The sequence below is a fragment of the Ambystoma mexicanum genome, chromosome 9, assembly GCF_040938575.1.
Source record: "Ambystoma mexicanum isolate Mex_15411 chromosome 9, UKY_AmexF1_1, whole genome shotgun sequence".
Classification (NCBI taxonomy): domain Eukaryota; kingdom Metazoa; phylum Chordata; class Amphibia; order Caudata; family Ambystomatidae; genus Ambystoma; species Ambystoma mexicanum.
This window is the reverse complement of record NC_090931.1, coordinates 304823224-304845753: the sequence shown is the minus strand read 5'-3', so window position 1 is coordinate 304845753 and position 22530 is coordinate 304823224. Positions and strand designations below refer to the sequence as shown.

The window sequence follows — 22530 nt, the reverse complement described above, 5'->3', positions numbered from 1 at the left end:
CGCATCCTCTGACAAACTGGCCTGTCGCCTGCTCCAAAAGCAATACAGAGACTCCTTCTCCAAGAACAGGGTTAAAATTCAAGTCTGCGTCTTTACGACCTCTAACAACAGGGCCAAACTCTTTAAAATCTACAAATAGCTGGACAATTCTACTGCAGTGTCCACCTCTCCTGTTCCCTCCCAGGCTCTCAGCCCCGCTCTGGCTTCTCTTTTCACCACTAAAACCCAGGACGTCCTGTCCTCACTTTCACCTTACTCTCTCTCTCTCTCTCCCTCTCTCAGGCCCCCTTTGGCTAGCCATCCCTCTCCCTCCTCTCCTGATTTCCTTCCCCTCTCCCATAACACCTGAGGATGTTTCTAGACAAGTCTGAAGTGTCTTCCAAACATTTTCTCCCCTGCTGTTCCAGAGCTACCAAGGACCACATTGCTTCCCTTGCTCCAGCTTTGGCTGGTTTCTGTAATCACTCTTTCGCCTCTGCTTCTTTCCCCTCTCTCCTCTACCACACCCTTGTGCATCCCCTTCTAAAAAAGCCTTTTGCTGATCATTCCTCCTGTCCGGCAAATTATCACCCGAGCTCCATCACCCCTTTCCTGGGCAAACTCCTGGAAAAGCTGGTCATCTAACCCCCACACCAAATCTGTTGGTTGTCCCCATGACCATCAATCTGGTTTCAGAGCAGCAAGAGGCACGGAAACTGCTCTTGTGAACACCCGTGACAATATGCTCTCTAACCTTGACTCCAGCTCCACCGCTGTCCTCATCCTCCTTGACCTTTTCTCTGCCTTTGATACGGTCAATCATGCCATTCGGATTAATTGATTCCGCAAGACCCTGGGTATCGCGGATCAGATTCTGGCTTGGCTGACGACCTTCCTCTTGGACCGACCCTCCCAGGTCCAACTTGGGTCCTTTCCACTACCTCTATATCCACATGTGTTGTGCCCCAGGGCTCGATCGTCTCACCTTCGCTCTTCAATGTCTACTGTGCCCCTTTGGCCCACCTGATTTCCACCACCTCCTCTAACATCCAGTGTTATGCAGGTGAGACACAGTTCTTTTTTAGGCTTCCCTCGGCCTCCTCTCCTTCCTCGCTCATTCCTGACTTTCTATCCGCGATCCTGAGATTCCGCTTATTGGGACCCCTGCTCCTGCTTTCCCTCTCGCACTATGGCTGCCCTCCTTGGGCCCTCTACCCCTTTGCTCCTCGGTGGCAAAAAACCTTGGGGTCATCTTCGACTCCACTCTCTCCTTCACTCCTCACATTACGGACAGTGCCAAGAAGGCCCACTTCCAGCTGCACCTCCTCAGTTATTCTACCTTTTCTCACCTTCCCCCAGAAGCTCGGTGTCTCCAGAGCTCTGGCTCTCTCCAGGCTAGATCACCCTAACAGCCTCTTTCTCAATTTGTCTAAATCTACTTTTCTCCCCTTCAACAAATCCAGAATAGGACTGCAAGACTAATTCTTGGCTTCAAGCCCAGGGACCGCATCTCTCCAGCCCTGTAATCTGTTTTGGCTCCCAGTGGCTGCAAAAATCATGTCCGAGACCGTTTGCATCGTCCACAAGGCTTTCTGGGTCCGGGGCCCACACTATATCCAACTCTCTCTGCCTAAAAAACTGCCTTCTAGAACCCTTTGCTCAGCTACCTCAAACTCTCTGAGGGTTAGACGCTACTCCAAGCTGAGAGTGGGGGGGCAGATCTTTCCTCTGCAGGTGCCTGCCTCTGGAGTGGTCTCCCTGCCCCTCCCAAACTTGAGCCAGGCCACCTTAAGTTCAGGAAGCTGCTCAAGACCTTTGTTTTCTCCTCTGCCTTCTCTCTTTCTCTTGCTTGCTAACCTTCTTGTCTGCCTGCCCTGACTGTTTGCTGGGTACCTTCAGAGTCTCACAGGGTACCAGGCCCCTCCGTGACCAGTCTTCCCGCACCGCCACCGGGCCTACCGCGCACATAGGGGATGTAACTCCTCCTGCCCCCCTGCTATCCATGCGTTTACCCAGAGCTTGCTGCCCTAGCTGCACTCCACCTCCCCTCCCCTGCACTCTGAATGACACAAGGCCTAGTAGCATTGTCTGTCCCCCCTTTCTCATCTTGTGGCGCCTAGAAACACTTGTGTACAGGCGTGTTATAAATACCAAATCATATCGTATATCATATCATATATCAAGTATCGTTAAACCAGCCCATACTATAATTCCACAATAAGGTACAATCTTAACAAATTGGGACAAAATCGTAGGAATAAGCTCCATTTAGCTTGTTAGGGCTAGTTCTGATGAGGTGGCTGGATCAAGAATTGTTTGTATCGGGTGCAAATTAGAACCAATAATTACTGTACTAGAGCTAATGGAAACCCTCATTAAGTGTACATCCGTTCAAATCCTTTTTCTTGAGGAGGACAGTGCTTCATTAGTGGTGTTCTAGATAGTTTGTGTTTTACAACTTGAGGCGTTCCAGTGTAAATTCAATGCTAACAAAATGCTGGATACTAATCATTTCAGATTCAACATTAATCCCTTTTTCGATCCACACAGCGAGCGTGAATATCTGCTTCCGGCTCACCGCTGTTCGAGTCTTTGTAGGGACGAATAAGTCAGCTGAACACAAATATAGCCATGGCATTTAAAGACGCTGGCAAAGCTCCTGTCAAACAGGAAGTGGCAATCCACTGTATCCGAATCTCACTGACCAGTCGCAATGTAAAGTCATTCGAGAAAGCGTGTGCTGACCTGATTAGAGGAGCCAAGGAGAAGAACCTGAAAGTCGAAGGACCAGTTTGTATGCCCACTAAGACTCTGTGAATCACTACAAGAAAAACACCCTGTGTTGAAGGTTCCAAGAGATGGGATCATTTCCAGATGTAAATTCACAAGTGCCTGATTGACCTTCATAGTCCTTCTGAGATTGTGAAGCAGATCTCATCAATCAGTATTGAGCCTGGTGTAGAAGTTGAATTTGCAATTGCTGATGCATAAATGGCCTACTAAATTTCAATAAAATCTATTCACTTTGAAAAAAACCAAAAAGAATCATTTTTAACATTAAAATCAAGAATATAGCTTCATATTTTTGAAGAAATAGTCTATCATTGTTTTACCCTGATGGCCCATGAAGGTGAATTTTCCTAGTCTGCCGTTGGGAAGTCTGCCATTAATGGTTAGAAGCCCCCATTCCATAAGCCAGAAGTATCATTTTAAGCCTTTGCACATTTTTGCAGGTCTGACATTTCTCGTGGTGGAATATTGTTTTCCATATCCTCATTAGTGTCAAATAAGTCAGATTGTAAAATAGGGGCCCACAGGTCACTCCTTTGATTCAGTAGCTCTGTAGTTACCCTAATATGTGTGCTTCTAGAAGAAGCTTGGTCGCCTCAGTAAGATCCATGTTAACAGAGTCATTCTGTGGCCTTTACCTTGACTCTGATGCCATGCTTTCCTGCATCAACTGTATCGTTTTTCAGTTATTTAATATTCGTATCATATCATCAATGATATTTAAGGAACCAACACTGCTCGCCTGATGTTTCTTTGATCACAAATCTTAACATTGCCATGTAGATCAGTAAGTCCCCCCCCCCTTTTACCAAGTAGATTGATCATATGTGCTGTTTTGTTGCATCATATATACATGTGGTGGAGTTGGCTGTACAAGAATGAAGACGGCTGGTTTTCAGCAAGGTGTATCTGGTAGCCACTTCTTGGTTTGTTGTTGGCCTTAATCTGTCCCCTACAGTGATTAGAGGCATACCAGGTACTTCAGTCATCACAGCTGTATCTCCTTGTCTTGGCTCCAATATATCACCCACTAGGTTGGTTATAGAAGTAGACTTGTTTTTATTTTTTATTTTATATAGTGTGCAACAGTTGCAACAATACATTTCACACATAAAAACAGCAGAAAGGAAACAAGAATATAAATGAAAACATACATACAAGTTATCTAAAGCAGTAAATCAACGCACATATACCTGCCACCTTGCAGACTCTCAGAATTGCTAATACCATGGCCGGGCTGCAGCCCGATATACACCTTAACCAGAAATTCTCACTTTGAATTCCCTGCGTGTTTTCTACATGATTTTCAAAGTAACATGTATAAATGCTCCATATAGCGGGGCATTGTGTAGTCACATGTCTAATTTTCTTATTTTTATTTGTATCCCTGCATAGCCTACATGCACCTTTATCCTGTGCTAGTCCCATCCAAGCCCCAAGTAGATTCTTTCTATCTTGGGGCTTATCACAATAACACGTATCACTCAAAAAGGGATTAAAAGCTAAGATTTAAAAGCCCTAAACATGAAATTAATTGAACCCTTATTACACCTCTGTAAGTAGAATGAGCCAGAAGCTCATAAACTGACAAAAACCAAGGATGTATCACGCCTAAGGTTTACATATCTAATTTCCGAGCAAGGAGCTTAAAGGCAACATGTCCAGTCAGCCCCAGTACATTTGATAAAACCTTCCAAGAAAGCCAAAAGCTTATGAGGCAACAAGAACCAGTGATTGCCGCACCTGGGGATTTACTATCTGGTTTCAAAAAGGGGGCTCAAGGGAATCATGCCCACAGTCACCTCAGTTTTTTAGTAAGATTTCCCAAAGGATACAATCACATCCTCCTAAATCACCACAATTCAACATGGTTCACAGTCTGAGTCTCCGTTTATCTGAGCTTCTCAATCTTCACTCTCAATAATCAGATATTTAGCCCAAGTTCAAGTCTGGAAGCACATTAAAATAGTTATCCGTCTCAATATGTTGTGACAAATCTGAGGATGTTGTCCTTTCTCCCCCACGGAGACACCTTTCCCATGGGGCCAGGGCAGTGCATCCACACTACAATAGTCGCCTTGTGAATGGTTCACAGAGGGAGGATCGCATGTGGAAGGAAGCCCCCTATGGGATTGGGCATGACTATTCTCAGAGAACGCACTATGCCCCTGGCTCAATACACCCAACCCCTTCTCCAATACAAAATCCTCCTTCCTCCTCTCTAGATGGCACCAATATGTTCTGGTGTCGACTAAAATATCAGAATACCAAGTATGTTGAATCTGGTTTGAAAATAAGTACTGTGAAGTAGAAGATGACTGAGAGTCTGAGGGTCACTCTGCTGAACCAGCGTGAGCGGTCTAGCTTCTTGTCATGCCACTCACCTGGCGCTGTGGTGTGGGGTCCCAGGTGCCCTCCTGGAGGCTCAACCCGTGCGGGAGGTGGCCTCGGATATGCGCGGCACAGGCACCAACAGTGATGGGCGCACCCAGTACTGCGCATGGGATGGACACTGTTCGGCTCTTCACTCATGCGCGATCCGCCATGCTCTTCGGGTTGCCGGGGCAACCATTGCCTCAGTTTCCCATCCTTCCTCTTACTTGACTGCCTATGAAAGCAGTGTGTAGACGCTCCTTTGCGCATCTCAATGTAGACTTCCTTGTCCGTGTCCTTGCTCCTGGTATCAGTTCCTTTGCTAGCTCTCTTGCCAGTCCGAGCTACCTCTTTGGTTCCTGATCTTCCCCTTGATTCCTGTCCTGTTCCCTTGTGCCTTAAATTTCGTTCTCTCCCTTCTTGCCTTGGGCCACTCTGGTTCCCCCCTTGTCCTGCCTCCTGTCATGCTTCCGTTGCCTAGTCTTCTACAGCCTTTCCCATCTGTTCCATCGCTGCTGCCAGTTGGAATTCCATCCTCTACTGCTTGCTGAAGAGTCTCCTGAACATTGGACTTCGTGTGGCCTTCCACCACGTAAATCAGGGAAGGTCCGTTCCGTTGCGTGGGGAGCTGTTCCAATGTTACCCTGTTCATTGGGGTATTGTTGGGTTGGTTTCCTGCCTCATCTTGTCATCTGGTCACCTGGCATCTACCTTGCAGCATTCCGGCTTCACCATCCATACAGCAACAAAAGAAAGCAGGTACGCAACGCAAGCGAGACGCTTTGCGCAACACTTCTCACAGGAGCTGTTTGGCAAGAACGAATAAAATAATCCAGAATTGGAGTTCAAAAGACACTCTGCTGGGATGCTAGAGAAGAACGGTCCTCCGCGGAGGAACTACGGAAGCTGTGCACCGGCCGAGCAGACAAGAGACGAAAGAGAAGCCATGGACAGAGGAGAAGGAGAACTCAAACATGCTCCAGGACGGAAGGACTATTGGTGCCGCTGCTGTGACGAACCTATGGACGGCTCCGGCCCTGGCAAAGCTTCCGTGCAAGGAAGACGCGGACCCAGGCAGAGTTGCACATTTGCAGAGCCGGTGGCGACACCGCCGACAACCCGAACGCTACGTGAGCCTCAAGGAGCAATGCAGCAGCTCGGGGAAATGCTGGTACCTGCAAGAAACAGGTACGGGGAATACCCGAGAGGCATTCCAGGTCTGGGCAAGCAAGGGGGTGAAAGTAGAAGCAGGAACAAGAGGGTCTGGGACCCTGAGATGATATTGCGAGTCTGTCACCTGTACCCATATGAGAAACAGTTAAGAGGGTCTGTGACCCCAAGGACAGCCAAGATAGAGAAAGAAGAATTGTTAGTTTGGCAGGAGAGTGAACCAAATCGATACAATAACGAATTGAGATTCTGGAACCCGCACCCATGTGAGAAACCGAGAATAAGAGGGTCTGGGACCTTAATTGTAAAATAAGCCAACAAGGAGTTGTCAGGGGAGTAAACCAAGTGTATACAATGCTACATTGCAAGTCTGGGACCTGCACCCATGTGAAAGGAAAATGCCTAAAGTAACGAGGAATAAGGTCTGTGAAACAAAGAGAGAATTGCTTGGCAGGAGAGTGAACCCAGCCGTTCAGAATATTGCGCGTCTGGGACGCGCACCCACATGAACGTTTGGGAACAAATGGGTCAATAACACTGGAACTGAAAAAAACGAATTAGAAGGATATAATCCTACGCTTGGTAAGGAAGTGTGCCAAGTTGGTGGGATAAAGAACTGTGAATCTGAGAAGTCTATCCTTGTGAATTGCCAAGTGACTTTTTACCTAAAAGGGATACAGGGCTCAGAAGCCCAAAATGAAGGACATTATGAGGAGAAGACGTTTTATAGGGGAAAGGAGCAGAACCCTAGCCTTGGAATCCTATATTTATGAACATTGCTTACTTCACCAGTTTTGATTACCTGAGAGACTGGGCACTGTTCTGTTGGTTGGAACCACTATGAACACTTTACTTTGGTAAGAGATCCTCACTGCACAGTTGGTTTAAGTTTTTAGTGTTAGAGACAGAGGTAGACTTTTGGAAGCACAACAGTGACAGACTTTTTGGTTTTGGACAACCTGACCATTTCACTAGATTTCCTGAAGGCAGAGACACCCCTCTTAGCTTTAGGGATGGAGAGGTATTTTCCCAGCCCTTTCCTGATTAATACAAGTCTGTACCCAAAAATATGCCACCATTGTGTCCGAGCCTTACTTCTGCACCCTTACAATGTACTCAAATAGTCTAAGCAACAATGCTAAAAATATGAGGAATAAGTAAAATAGGATGCAGGTGCATAAAGTGCTTTGCGCTTGTTCTGCCTAATTAAATGGCTCAGATACGTAAAATAAAAGCGCATTCCTGCCAGGCCCCCAGATAAGGTGCGTACTAGGCCTTTTTATGCATGACAATCTTGTAAATACGACAGCTTTATTATTTCCTGTGTACATTTACACACAGGTTTAGAGCAGAGGGCAGTGCAAAGGTCAGGTTACTTGACAGAAACCAGAAGGATTCTTTTGATTTTTATCTACATGGATGTAATTGCAAGCCATGAATAAAAGCCTCCGAAACAGAATGTATTTCTCTGAAGCCTTTCAAAAAAACAAACTGCCCACTGTGATAAAAGGAACAGTTTATTTCCATTCAGCTTCTGCTGTGTTGCTGCTCGTGGAGCAAACGGAAGCACTGTGCATATGTGTGTTCCTAGCATTTTAGAATTGTAAAATAAATAAGATAGAAAACTAAGTTGCAATTGAGAATTAATATCTTGTAACAAATTATGCTTTTTTTCCAATGAAAGCAAACCAGTATTGCACAATTGTATTTTTCAGAGTTCCTGTGCTGTGTGCGTAATCATGCAGAGGCAGATAATTTTTCACTTATGTTTTAATGTACACTTTAATTAAAAAAAAAACAGCGTAAAATGATGACGATGCACGGTCTAGTTTACATCCATTTAACCTTGGCGTCCATGGGTACATTACTATAAATGGTCAGTGGCAGCAGAGTCTTTGTTCAAGGGTGAGCGATTGTCATTACACCAATCACAGGTTTTCTAGCTTCTCAAATCTTCAAGACTACTATTAAAACATCTAAAACCTGACTCTCTAAAAAGTGCAAGCGCTGTTAAAAAAACAAAAACAAATGAAAGTTACATTTTTAATTGAAATAGAAATTCAGCAAAACCTGTCCCTGTGATCATCCAGATAGGTATTTAACTTTATGAAGATTTGTTATTATTCTGCCAGAAGGGGACTACGGCTTTGTTATTGCCGGCTTCTAATTTTCAGTGTTCAATGGTCCAGGCACAGAGTGACTCAGATAGGTATGCCTGAAAATGCCAGAACAGGCTGGGAATAGCATGCTCAAGGCCCTTCTTTGCTCTGCTGATCGAGAGGTCTGAATTAAAATAACATGTGAGCAGGCTGGCTCACAGAGGGATCATTCTCCACCTGGGATCCGACAGGCAATGAATCATGCCCACAACAGGGAACAGCCTGCTCACTCGCTCACTGCCCTGTTCTGCTCTCCCTTCTGTCTCTCTCCCTCAGACTCTCTCTCCCCCCCACATCCCATCTCCATCAAACAAGTCCTCTTCAACTATAACTCTGTCGCCCACTTTCGCTTACAACACACACACACACACACACACACACACACACACACACACACACACACACCCCATTTCTCCAGAAATCCAACCCATAATGTTCCCCTGTGGACACATTTTCTTATCAAACAATCCGTCACAGTACCCCTTATCTACTCCTGTCTCTCCTCCCTGTGAGGGGTCAGAAGTGAAAGCCGGACACAAAGTTGTCATGTTTTTGGTTAAAGACTTTTATTAACATAAACAGGTTGGGAAAATACCTCTCTGACCATGCTCTCAGAGGAACTCCCTAACTAATACCAAAAACTAAGGATCTGTCACTGTCGGGATGTTAGAAATCAAAACCGCCCTTGTGTCCATACGTTCTATCCCGACCCTCAAACTACAAGCCAAATAATAAAGTGAGAAGGGAAATGTATTTAGTTTGCAAGAAGTGTTTGTGTTCATCAATAAAAATAGAACAGCTCCAACATAAAAGTTCTCCAAGGTAACAGAACCTTGGTTCTAGAGGGTGATTCCCTTCCCCTGGATTCTTCAATGGTCTGGCAATGTTCCTTGTTCTAACAGTTGTTTGTGTCTTTTCTTGGCCCACAACAATCCTGTTCGATACAAAGCTGTTGCGCTTTGTAATTTCTTCTAGAAAGTCCTTTCTTGGGACATTTTGTAAGTTTGCAATTGCCTGGTATACTCCCCTTCCAGGGCTTCAATGCACTTCCAACTGCCTGGTATACTCCATGCCAGAACATCTTCAGCACTTGCAACTGTCGGTGTCCTACCAGGATTTTGCATGTACTTGTAGCTGCCTGGTGCCAGGACTTCTTACTTTCATGCAAATATAACAGTTTGCCTTTAGATCCATAATTGCGTATATCGTCCTTGGTTCACTAAATCTAGTTGTTTCCATGATCGCTTTAAGTTTTCCCCATATCTGCATTCCTATGTTGTTGGGGTTCATGTTTGTACTTTGCCCATTTGACTCACAAACAATGTCCTTATTGTTTCTTTCTTTGCAGCTTTACAAATTGTATTTGGCAGGTTAATGCCCTGGGGTACCCACTTGACTTGTGCTGACTCACCGGCTCTTTATGGTGTCTTCGGTCACGTTTGTGCTTACATGGTGTAGCTTTTCTGCCTGCTTCCCTCTCTGGGCTGCTTTGACGTCTCTCTGTCTTCTCTTGCCCTCCACTCCTGCTTGCCTGCTTTCCTTCAGGTCTCAGTGAGGGTAACACTGCTTCTACCAGCTGCTGCACGCTCCGGAATCCTCCTGTGGTTCCTGGTGTCTTTGCAGCACGGTCTGCTCGTGCAACATTAATATACCTCTCTGCTGGTGAGCCCCTTGGCTCACCCACAACAGCTTGTGCCTCCAGCTTCCACACGCCTCCGAGATAGATGCAACATCTTCTCTTGAACAGCTGCTGCCAATAGTTTGGTTTCCATCTTTAAATATCCCACGCACTGGTGACACGCTCATTGAGTGTGAAGCTCCTTCTGCTCTGCATCAATTCCTTCATCCTCCTCGTCCCAGTACTTAGGTGGTTGTGGGATTGGGAGTCCACTGATGTAAAGTACTTGGATAATCTCTCTCAATGGTTCCATTTGAAAAACCAGTTTTATATGAAGGGGAATTCGAACTGGAAAAGGTATTCTTGTAGCTTTTACTTTTTAGACCAGGGATGGGAGTTTGGCCTAAAGGTTGTTGGGAAAAGCTTTCTCCTTTTCGCTAAAGGGGAACAGATGCATGGCAATAGGCCATTAGGGTATTGGGTATAATAGGGTCTTTTTCATGGGGAAATGGGGGATACCATGTCTCATCCAATGAAGGCATGACCTCTCCCCTGTAATTGTCTCCACCCATGTGATTCTCCCTCAGGGTCAGAATCGGGTAGCAGCTTCCATCGCCTGGCCACATAGGAGGAGGTTACCACCGGGAAATCCGTGATGACTCCATTGGATTCATCACATCCATCTTTAACTGTTCTCTTAAAGCAGGTACCTCCTCCCCACTTCAAAACTGCCACAGTTCTAGCTGTAACAACCCAGCCAATTATAGTCTTGAACCATTTTATCATGCAATTACAAAGTCCTTGAGTTGGTAGTCTTCAACTGGATGCTATATACCTTGAGGTGAACACCATCTGCAACCACCTCCAATCTGGGCCCCACAGCAATATGTCCACGGATGTGGCAGTGAATCACGTCTCTAACATTCTCAGAACTGCCCCTCCTGCCAAACTCTCCTCCATATTCATCCTTCTAGAACTCTCAGCAGACCTTTACATGGTCTTACTTAAGCCTCAGAGCCCTCGCATATTTGGTATCCAAGAAATTAATTTTGCCTAGATTACTTCTTTGCTTACAGACCATTCATTCTCTTTCTCATGGAGCATGAACTATGACCATATACCTCTCCATTTGTGAGTTCACGAAGTTTCCATTTTTGGTGCACCACTTTTTACCCTCTACACCGCCCCTCCTGGTAAGCTCACCTGCTCCTTTGGTTTTCCCTACCACTTAATTGCTTGTGATTCCCAGCTTTTGCTTCCAACCTTTACCCCATGCCACTCCTCTCAAATCTCCAATTCGCAAGAACAGAGGCTCGTATTATGCTTCTCAAACTTTAATCCCCAGAGAAAAGCACTAACTTTACTTACAAATGTAAAGTAACTACCCTTCCCATGAACCCCAAGGAGGAGGAGTTTTACCTCACGTGAAACCCTTAACCAGTCAAAGTCCACTAGTCCTTAGATCTTCCTTTAATTGCCCGAACACGTCCGCTTTCTTTGATGTTTAGAGAACAGTTAAGCACTTCTGTCTGACGTTTGAGGACTGAAATCCTGTTTCTTGTGTTTACTGAGATTGAGTCTAAGTAGGAGCATGTGCACGTTGCGCCAGCGTCTGTGCTCGCAGGATCAAACGAGCAAGATTTAATTCCCTCATCCGGAATGACCTAAAACAAGCAGCGGGAACTGTGGTCCGGCAGGGCCTCACGCATGGTTGCTTGCGGTACCACCATTTCGTGGTAGCCACAGGAACATTTTGAATTGAGTGAATCGAAGCATGCATTCTCCTGAGCAAACTGCAAATGGTACAGAGTTAACCCGCCTCTCTCTCTCTCTCTCGAGCCAATGCCATTCCACTTCTCCTACTATGTCCACAGGCTCTTAAGCGGTAGCACATCTCCTCCTACAACCCCTGCAGGCGCTCGTATAACCAGAGCCGGCTCAAGGTGCGATCAAGTGGTGCGGTCACACATGGGCGCTGTGCTACTAAAGGGCGCCGCCAGCTCACACAACGTGAAGTGTCATCATGACAATTTACATTGTATGAGCTAGCATTGCCCTTTGCATTACACTGTTACTCACTAATAGAAAGTCATTATCGGTCAATGACTTTCTATTAGTGAGTGACAGAGGCACGGCATCAGCGCCTATTTAACAAACCCGCTGCCGCGAGGAGAACTAATCTCCAGGGATCTAGGCACAGGGATTTTACCCATTTACTTGTCACAACATAAGAATATAAAATGAAAAACTTGAAGATATTCTATCATGTTTACTAATTGGTAAATGTCCAGTTTCGAAGAAGGCCAAAGGCCGAAACACGTATCCGCAACGGACAAATCGCATGAATAAAAACTCTTAACTGGCACAATTTGTGTGGTGGCATTCAATAATCTATTCAACAATCACGCTGCGCCGAGATGAAAAGCAGGGGTCTCCCCCTGTGCGGAAAATCTTGAACAGGGCACTGCTAGACCTGGGACTGCCTATAACGTCCTGTCCTGTTCCACCCTAGAGCGGTGCTACAGTTCCCAGGCATAAGGCGCGTAAATATAAAACATGACGCCAGCTGGGGATCAAAGCTAAATGGCTCACCAAGTGCTTAACGTCTACCCCCTTGAACAGCATGTAGAAAGCCTGGGTAACATCAGGGGCCCAAGTGCAAACCCTGCAGCGTCCCACAATGCTCTGCTATATACATAGAGAGGAAAAAATAAGAACGCAGGGAATTAACTCTTGCAGGCTTATAAGAGCATTCTTGGAAAAGCAAGCACACTCTGAACACAGGTACGACAAGCTGAGAAATCCATCCCCCACATGGACAAATATTCAATCCTCGCGTCTGACAAAGAGGAGGAATACTTATCCACAGACTAGGAACCAGCAGAGGGGACTACCATTCTGAGGAGGGCAAGATTTAGAGAGGGGCGAGGTAGCGAGAGGAGGAAGGGGATTTTGTCCCAAACGCACATCAACCCCAGTTTAATAAACTGGGAACCTACACCTAAGGTAACGAAATGCAAGCACAGGAGACTGCGCTACTCGATGGGAAGATGAGAAGCAAACTAAGGGCAGAATATCCTTAGTCATTGAGAAATATAGCTGCCACTCCAACCCTTGACCCTAAAATGATCACTTTTTGACGGCAATTCAGTATGGACCTGAAACAAGCTATTTGCCATTCCCGGCAGGTTTGCCCCAGCAAGTTACTAGCTATTACAGCCCCTCTTGCAAAGATTATGCAGTTGGTGAAAGCAGCAAAGATTTATGTAGATCCAATAGACCCAGATGTAATTATGGGATGAGCCCAGAGAGCAATATACATGCTGGGCAATGCCAATAGCGCCCTTTCAGTAAGGAAGGCGGGTAAGTATTCTCATCCAATGTGACCGAGAAAACAGAAGGCCTCCTATTTTTTAAAATTTATTGTTACAGTTGTAAAACAACTACTTTTCAATACATTTTTTTGCATAAAATTGTAAGCCGTAAATAGAACATTTCTTATGAAGATACATAACACAAAAGTACAAATGCAAAAATAAAACTCAGTAAAATACTCAAATGCAAAACATGCATTATTAGTAGGCATGATAAATATAGTCACACATAATCAGTTGTTTCATAGGGAGTTAATAATCCCAAATCAGTCTTCAAAATAAAGCAAAGGAAAAAGCAAAAGCATTGAGTATTTAAATCATTGCTACTCATTAAAAAGTCATAACAAGCTAATGCTATTGGTCCTCCACTGCATAAGCATATCCAAGACATGTTCACACAAGAGGTCATAGGGCTATTTTGATAGTGTTGATAATTTCAATTTAAGGCAGTCTTTCAGGTTCTAATTTGAGTTGTAGTATGTATTTCGCGATTGCAATCTGTAATCTCAATAATCTGGTATGATAAAGTCTCTTGCAGAGGTCTTCCACAGTTATAATGATTTGATCTTTAAGAAGAGATTTGAATAATGTTATACGTTGTTCAAACAACATGGGGCAGGCAGTTAAGACCTGTTGAAGCGTCTCAGGGCATTGTTGGTTACAGCAAAATCTACAGAAATGTTCTTGCATTGAAGTTTGGTGCCTCTGTGCTTGTAGATCCCGAGTTAAACTTAAGTTCAAATGAAATCTTAAAAAGATAATTTAAAGTTTGCAATCTGGAAATTTCAACAGGTATGTTTCTGTTGTACCAATAGCCTTCTCCTCTAACGGATTTTCTCTGTAGATTTTGTAAGTTTTACAGAGATCCGTATTATGGATCCAATCTAGTCGCCACAAAATATATTTTGCTTTACTAGGGTTTGACATTAGTAATATTTCTGTGATATTTGCTGAAACCATTACAGATTTTACACATTTTCTTCAGACCCGTGGATAAGAGTGGAGAGATTCAAGCATATACTTCGCAAGCTTTGCCGAGATTTTACTGCATTCTAAATTTAGAAGTAATTTTCTATATAGGGCAAGAATTTTCCAAGTAGCCATGACATATAGAGAGGGTAAGCCCAGTTCATATCTTATGCTGCACATGGGTTGGCTCTTAGGAAGGTTTAAGATTAGTTTCCAGAAACGCCCTTCCATGAGTGTCCAAAATGTCTTGCTTTTCAAGGGTTTAGATTCACTCCCATATAGGATTGTCGCTGTTACTTTCTGAATTTAGAAAGTGATTTGTATTAGCATTGCTTGCGAAGTATTAGCAGTTATCTTTCCATTCAAGTCAGTAATTCACATAATTATCATCTTTCGAGGCATTGTTGATATTGATTCCAAGATATCTATATTCATCAACGGTTTCGAGCGTGTTATTTAGAGTGCTGTTAAAAAATGTTGATTTGGATGATCGTTTTATTTTAGGACGCAAGATCTTAGTTTTGGAGGTATTTATTTGAAGGCCATTTATTTTAGCATAGTGCTCCAGAGCGACCAGTAGATTCTGAAGGCCAGTCGGTGTCTTGGACAGAAGAACCAAATTGTCCGCATAGAGGAGCCAAGGTATCTCGGCTTGGCCTAACCGCGGAGGGTCCGTTAACCATGACTTAAAGATATTTCTTAAGTCGTAGATAAAAAAGTTAAACAAGACGGCTGCCAACACACAGCCCGGTTTTAGTCCATGATATGTCGAGATTGGTGCAGATAATAAGCCTTGCACATGGCGTCAGAGGATGGAGGTGTCAGAGTGAAGTTGGACTATCAGAGCTAGAAGGGTTGGCGGACTTCCTGCGGCAATTAGTTTGTATACCAGTAATTCTCGACTCACCGAATCGAAAGCAGACCTAAAGTCCACAAATGCGATGTAAAGTCCTTGTTTGGAATTGAGCGCTTGTTGTTGGATAGCGGTCACTACAGTTAAATTAACTGATGTGCCAATGCCCGGAAGAAAGCCTGTTTGATGGGGGTCAGTAAGATCCATTTTAATTGTCCACTGATTGAAATCACGAAGTATTAGTCTACTAAAAAGTTTGCCGGGCACGTCCAAAAGGGCGATTGGTCGATAACTTTGTGGTTGTTGACTGTTTCCTTTCTTAAAGATCGGGACTATAATTGATTTACGTCAGGAAGACAGAATTTTTCCAGTTCTTATCATTTCAGTGATGCCCAAAGCTTACTATTGGCTTTTAATAAGTATTTGAAAGACCATCAGGGCCGGGGGCCCGTGAGGTTTTAAGATTTGAAATATAAAATTCTATGTCATCATTATTGAATTCAAGGTCAAGAGGCAGAATAAGAGGTCGGATATCACTTATCGGTGGTATCGCTTTGTTATAAATTGCATATGCCATCGCAAAGTGGGCTATCCAATTCTGCTCAGTTACTGGGTTAATTTGTAATGCAAGTTGAGAGGTAAAAGCAGATTGATTACGTAATTGCCATATTGATCTCGAATTTTTCGATGACAGGGCTTTCAACATATTCTCACTGTCATTTTGATACATAGGCGCCTTCCTTCCTATAACCCAATTTTTGTAGACCAACTTCAAGTGTTTAATCATCATCAAATAGGTGTTCGGTTTGGGCTTCCTAAGTTGTCTTATCTCTCTTCGTAAGGTGAGCTTTCGATGTTGCAGGTCTCCATCAAAGGCATGTTTGTGAGTAAAAGGAGGTTTTTCCCTCTATTTTCGGGTTCAGAGAACAATTGTAGCGTGGTAGCATAACAAGTGTCTCGGGAGGTAATTTCAGAATTTAAGGGCACTTTACATTTTAAACAGAATAAAAGACTATATGGTGAATCTTCGGTAATCTGCAATCTGTTACGGACACCGTTTACCAGGTAGGTGTTTTTTAAATGATAGGTTTGGGGGGCAATACGTTCACAAGCCCAGGTGAATGTGAGTTGATCATGGTCACTCTGGGGTTGTTTACAGATTACTAACTCCTTGATTAATAGAAATGTGGCAGAATCAGTATATATGTAATCAATGGTAGATTCCTCCGATTTGAAGACTAATTCATGAAGAAAATGTGAACGTCTATAGGGACATATATTGCTGTAGCCAATTGCTGCACTTGTGGAAGGTAGTTTGCAATGCCAAGGTTTTCGATAGGGCAGGATGAGTTGGGGGCAGCTAGTCAAGCTGAGGCCAGTATCAACAAAGGTCCCAGGGAGGATGTGGAGACTACTTCGGGAGCACGGGAACCACCAACTTTCTTAAGCATGGGAGAGGCGCTAGAGAAAGAGGATGTATGTTAGGGTTCTGCAACTTGTGGCTCTCCAGATGTTTTGGGCTGCGACTCCAAACCCTCACCATTGACTATGCTAGATAGGACTGGTGGGATTTGTATTTCAAAACGTCTGGAGAGCCAAAGCTGATGTAGGGTTGCAAAAACAAACTAAAGCCCAAACAAGTAAGCAGCGCAGTTGGGAGACTAGCAATCTGTTTCAATTACTTGTGCACGATTACTGGGAGGTGCAGTGGGTATGGGTCCTGCAGACAGTACAAGGCATCCTTCTAGAATTTTTTGCAGAGCCCTAGCAAGCATGATCTCCTTCCCAGATAAGATTTTTGTAAGAAAATGCACTGATTTTGGACCAGGCGATCGAACACCTAGCAACGAAGAATGCAATTGCGATAGTCGTCAACACCACAGCGTTCTTTTCTCAGCAATGTCTTCCTAGTGACAAGGAAATACAAAGTCAGACTGGTAATAAATGTCAAGCGTCTGAACGAGTTTCAACTTTACAAACACTTCGATGAAAATAATTCATCCTCTAAGGGACAGTGGGTGAGAGTGGTGTTCCTCTACTTTTTTAACTTAAGTTTTACTGTGTCTATACTTTTATTTTACAAAGAAAACGTGCCTCAAGGGTTTTGTTTTAAAATAAAAGTGTAGGAAGAAGTTTCTTTATTTTAATATTTTATTTTGTTTGTTCAATAGTTGAACTTTTACACATATGTAGTACAAAAATATGAAAACATGAATAATAAACAATCATATCATTTAAAAAAGAAGTAAAATACTTTCATCATCATTATAACACAAGAGACATGCTTTCATCATCATTAACTCTACAAAAGTACAAATTACTAACTCTTCACACATTCATAATTCAATACCAATATACAGACCAGAAGAGAAAAAGATTTTTTTAAAAAGAAATAAACACAAATTCGGCTTAGTAAAAGCAAGCTCATCCAGCATTCTTATCACCTCTGCAGTCAAGAATACCAAGGAAGAAGTTAAAACTTGCACTCTTCAACAGAAGACACGTTTGTTTGGGGGTTTGTATTGGGCGTGGTGATGGGTTTGTGGGGAGCGGGGACAGGCCAGCAGGGAACATAGTTCCACTACTTCTTTTCATACACTTTGACCACTACTAAGGGATCCTCTACAGCTGAGAGATTCACTACCCGATTGGAACTCAGAGTGCCTAAGGTTTATGTTTGCAGGGCAAGCATGGGAATTTACGAGCCTTCCCTCTGGGCTGCCATGTACCCGCTGGTGCGTCACAAAACCCCTAACGCCCATTGTAGCCCAGCTGAGGAACCGGGAAAGAGCATGATAGTAAAACAACGTGTGAGTCATCTCTCAGCGCAACTAGTAGGGCTATGGGAGTTCCCTTTGCCATATCTGTGGTGGCCATCTTTTTTTTTCTTAACACAAGAAATGGCTCTGCATGTGCCATTCCTCATTTTGTCACATTATTCTTTTATGCAGCGCAAAATCACCACTATAGTAATATCAGAACGCTTAGGCTTGACCATGGAGCAGTGAACTGTGGCCTGCCAAGGGTATCCAGAATTTGGTCTGCTGAAGTAGAGACAGTGAGCTAAGGGAACAATAAGAGGCTGCAGGAAAGAGATGCTATGAAGAGAGGGTCTTGGGGTTGCATAGCAGGGGAAGAATCATTTGGGAAAGCCTCACTGCATGTAATAAAGAAATACATGTCCTTCGACCCCAGGACGTTATGTTGGGGTGCTTCTAGCTTAATTACCCGTCCTTGCTGCTATTCACTAGACTTGGAATATTTACTCAGCCCACAAGACGTTGGGAAAGCCAACCAGGTCGTGTACTATTGCTAAATTGTTTTGACAAAGTATAATTGTCTGATGTATATAATTCTCTATATAAAAAGTGTGATATATTTATTAACCACCAAACATTTCTTTTTCATAAATAGTTCCCATTTGCTGTTCTGTATGTTGATCCCACCCCATCCACAAAGTACAATTTGAAAGTACGGTATCACTACAAAATGTGAACCCCATTGTATTGTAAACCCCTACTTTAAGGTTTGCATCTTGGAGATTAAGCGGGTGCGGGGCAGGCCGGGCACCTGTCAATCTCTGTAAATCTCCTGGGGGCCTAAAGAACAACTCAAGTCCCGTTGTTCAAAATAGGATAAATAAGCAAACAATTGCAGATTTTCTGTATCGTGATTACAAATTTGCACAAATAAAATTGTATCAGTTAAAAATCATATAGTTATAGCTTAATTTCATCACGTTCTTTGTTTCGCATAGACACTCTTGGGGTTGGTAAACCAAGTTTTGAAATATTTGAAACAGCCCTACTGTGGACAGTTTAGGTTCATCAAATGTACAACTGCAACAGTATCTAATTGATGGTAGTTGGGGCAGGGAGGGCATCACATTTGATATGTTCTTTCTATTGTCCTTATACCAGCTTGCTATTATGCTAATTTATTCAATTTAGGCCTCCCGGAGGTCTAGTTTTGATGGCCAGCAGCTATTTGCTAGAACATAAATGAAACAGCAGAATATTATTTGTATTTCTTTCATCTATGGGAGGAAAACTAAATGTCATAAGACTGCATTTAGTGTAGAAGAGCATAAAACATGTGGTTCACTGCAGGTTAGATATATTATTTATAACCACGCTGTCTCAATAAAAACGCATACGTATAATTAGCCAGTGCCTGCTTTACTACTTGCTACCAATGAATGGAATGTGCCCATGGTTTATGCAAACTGGTTTGATATTCTCCATTGTTGTTCCCACCATGACATCACGCGAAGTATTATTGTATCATGAACTATACGATTGTCTGTGTCTGGAGCACACGCAGCTCAACAGATTCAGAGATTGAATCCAGGGTTAAGACAATGCACAGGGGTTCGTTTTGCATTTACTAAAGGCACACATGCCTGCTCCTCTAAGACGTGGAATATGCATAAGAAGGGAGCAACAGGTTGCCGATATTTAAATCTTTGTATCTGTTTTTGTTTTCTGTCCACAGAAGTTAGCAGCAGAGTGTGAAAGTGCAGGATACCTGGGTACACTAATTCCATATAAATGCGACTTGACGATTGAAGATGAGATCCTCTCCATGTTCTCGGCAATCAAGACATTGCACCAGGGAGTCGATGTGTGTATAAATAATGCTGGTTTGGCGAGACCCGAGCCGCTGCTGTCTGGGAAAACAGATGCCTGGAGGACCATGATTGACGTGAGTGCCAAGTGCAACAAATGCCTGTTAATTTGAGAAATGGAAGTCCATCTTTAATATATAGTTTGATGTTATTTGATGTGAAGTCTAATATATGTGACAGTAGCTGGACTGTCAGGGCCCAAGAACTAAATGCTGCAGTGGTGGCTTGACACGTCGTGATGCAATGGAGTCTTTCTGACAATATACCCCTTGAGAGTACAAAAGGACAGATTGAGGCGAGTATTGCCCGAAAATATTTGGTACACCCTGGTACCTAATCAGCTCGCTGCAAGAAAAAGTAACCAAGTATTAATATGTATGGTTGAGTACAATGAAATACTTAGGCAAGCTATGAGCTGATACTCACAAGCAAGAATGGTGGATGGGACTGATAAATTCCAAGCTAGATAGGTGAGCACCCTGAAACAAGAGATGTAGCTATTACTGTGACTATTAATACAAGGTAGCAAAACAAGAAGGAACCAGGTACTGGCAGCTTACCAAGAGATTGGTTGAGTTCTGATGTAATTCTGAAGAGAAGACTGCTGTAGCTGCGTAGTAGTTCTGGGAACACAAAGTCTTGTTTCCTATTCCCGCCGGCACGAGGATGCCTAAGTTTGATCCAAGCGCCGGTGCGCTGAGGTCTTTTAAGGTTCTTTAGAGTCCTCTGGTTCAGTAGCCAGCAGGTAAGATGCGGATGAATGAGATGAATGCAGTCCAGGGAAGATTCCGGCTTGGCGGTATGCAGGTAAGACGTGGAAGAATGAGGTGAAGGCAGTCCAAATAACGTTCCGGGTTTGCAGCGAGCAAGTAAGACTTGAAGGGCTAAGCGGTTGCAGTCCTTTGACGTTCCGGGTCGGCAACAGAGATCAATGAACAATGACAAAAGGACAAGGCAAGGTAACTCCAAGGGTAGGACAGGGGAACGAGGAACAGGGGAACAAGGTACCAAAATGCGCAGCTTAGAAATGACAAATTCAGAAGCAGCGCTGTGCAGCGGGGGCGGGGCTAATATACCGATCAGCTGACTGCATGCACAACGCGCCGCCGTAGGCTGGAACGCCTGCTATGCAATGGGTGCCAGCGTTTCCAGGGCAACCAATAGCGTTCTCTGAAAGGACGCATCTTTTTGGATGAACAAGGATTCTGAGGACACAAAGTAACTCTCTGATTATTACGTGAATTGCTGAATCTCCCGGGGAACCGGGAATGTCTCCTCATGTTTGAACCCGCTCTATAACATGAAAGTGAGGAGTCCAAGGGAAACCCTGACATGGACCTATTGTCAATGAGTTACCTGAAATACTGATCCTGACCTCCCAGATGCCAATATACAGATCAGTCACAAGTGATCAGGGTCATTGGTAGATACATTGTTGGCTAAACAGTTATTGGCTTAATAGAGTTAACTTTTTCATTCTCGTCTTGAGTGAATCTTGTGGGCAGTCATATCTAACTGCATCATTTTTATTAATACATCAAAATTCGAATTAAAAAGCACGGGATGGAGATGGAACACTCACTTTTACCAATGCAAGTACATAAGTGCAACATTTTTTCAAAAGTTACAAATCATAACCACAATACATTTTGTCTATTTTGTAGAGGGCCCAATGTTTAAATTCATTTGTATAGCCATAATTTACATAGAGATAAACATCTCGACACATTGTGTTTCGGCCTGATCGAGCTCATTATATGTTGCTCCCTTTGTGAACTATAGCCTATATCAGGACAAAGATGTTACAAACTTCTAATCTGCTATGCTCCAGTGTCACCTAGATTACTTTCTTGAATTCTACAATTCAAACAATGACAAGCCATGTATTACATTACCTTCACTTTTTTAAAAGGCCTTTTTGTTATCCCCGATACTCCTACTTGTACCCTTTCCTCCATACTTGTGGGACGCACTAGCATCACCAGGATTTTTTTCTTTTCCCTTTTTCCTTCCTTCGTGCTCTAGTTCCACGGTCATCTAGTCATCCGTCTATGCCGAAGCGTCTGGGATTCGTGTCCTGTTCTTTCATGAGGGCAGGTCCCCACTCTTTGCTTAGAGGGTCTATGCCCAGAGCATCGCTAGGACTCGTGCTTCTATTGCGATTCCCTCTCCGTCCGGGCACTCCGTCAACTTCTTCATTGGAAGGAGATGTTTCAACGTGTTCCTCCACCACATTTTCAGCTCTTCATCGACGACAATAAGAAATGCCCAGTAAGTTCTTTCCTTTTAGGGCGCTCCAGCCAGGGGATTCCTTCCTGGGGTTTTCCAGGTCCAGGAGAGGCTCGAGTAACTCTGTTACCAGGGATTCCCCTGAGGTGCCCCACAAGGGGCCTAATAGGCGCACCGGAGGTGTCTCTGAGGGTTCCCGCAGCGGACCTGCCAATACCGGACACTGTTCCGAGGTTCACCGTTTGGGTGCTAAAGTTCAGCCTAGTTCTTTGTGGCTCTGGATACTGGGGTACGCCCTGAGGTCTCAGTTTCTGGAGATTTCCACACCAAGTCACGGCTCGAGGCCCCTCTTGAGGGAGCTATATGTCCTGGGTTACAAACCAAGGTTC

At 43.9% G+C, this 22530-nt stretch overlaps 1 protein-coding gene and 1 pseudogene across 1 annotated transcript in view; both read left to right on the top strand.

The window, feature by feature from the left end:
- DHRS11 (dehydrogenase/reductase 11) overlaps positions 1-22530 on the top strand; it is a 568551-nt gene that overhangs the window by 157727 nt on the left and 388294 nt on the right. The window contains exon 2 of the mRNA XM_069614696.1: positions 19780-19989. Within this exon, the coding sequence (XP_069470797.1) occupies positions 19780-19989 (210 nt within the window). The remainder of the gene's footprint in view (positions 1-19779; positions 19990-22530) is intronic.
- LOC138489633 (small ribosomal subunit protein uS10-like) lies at positions 2611-2970 on the top strand (annotated as a pseudogene).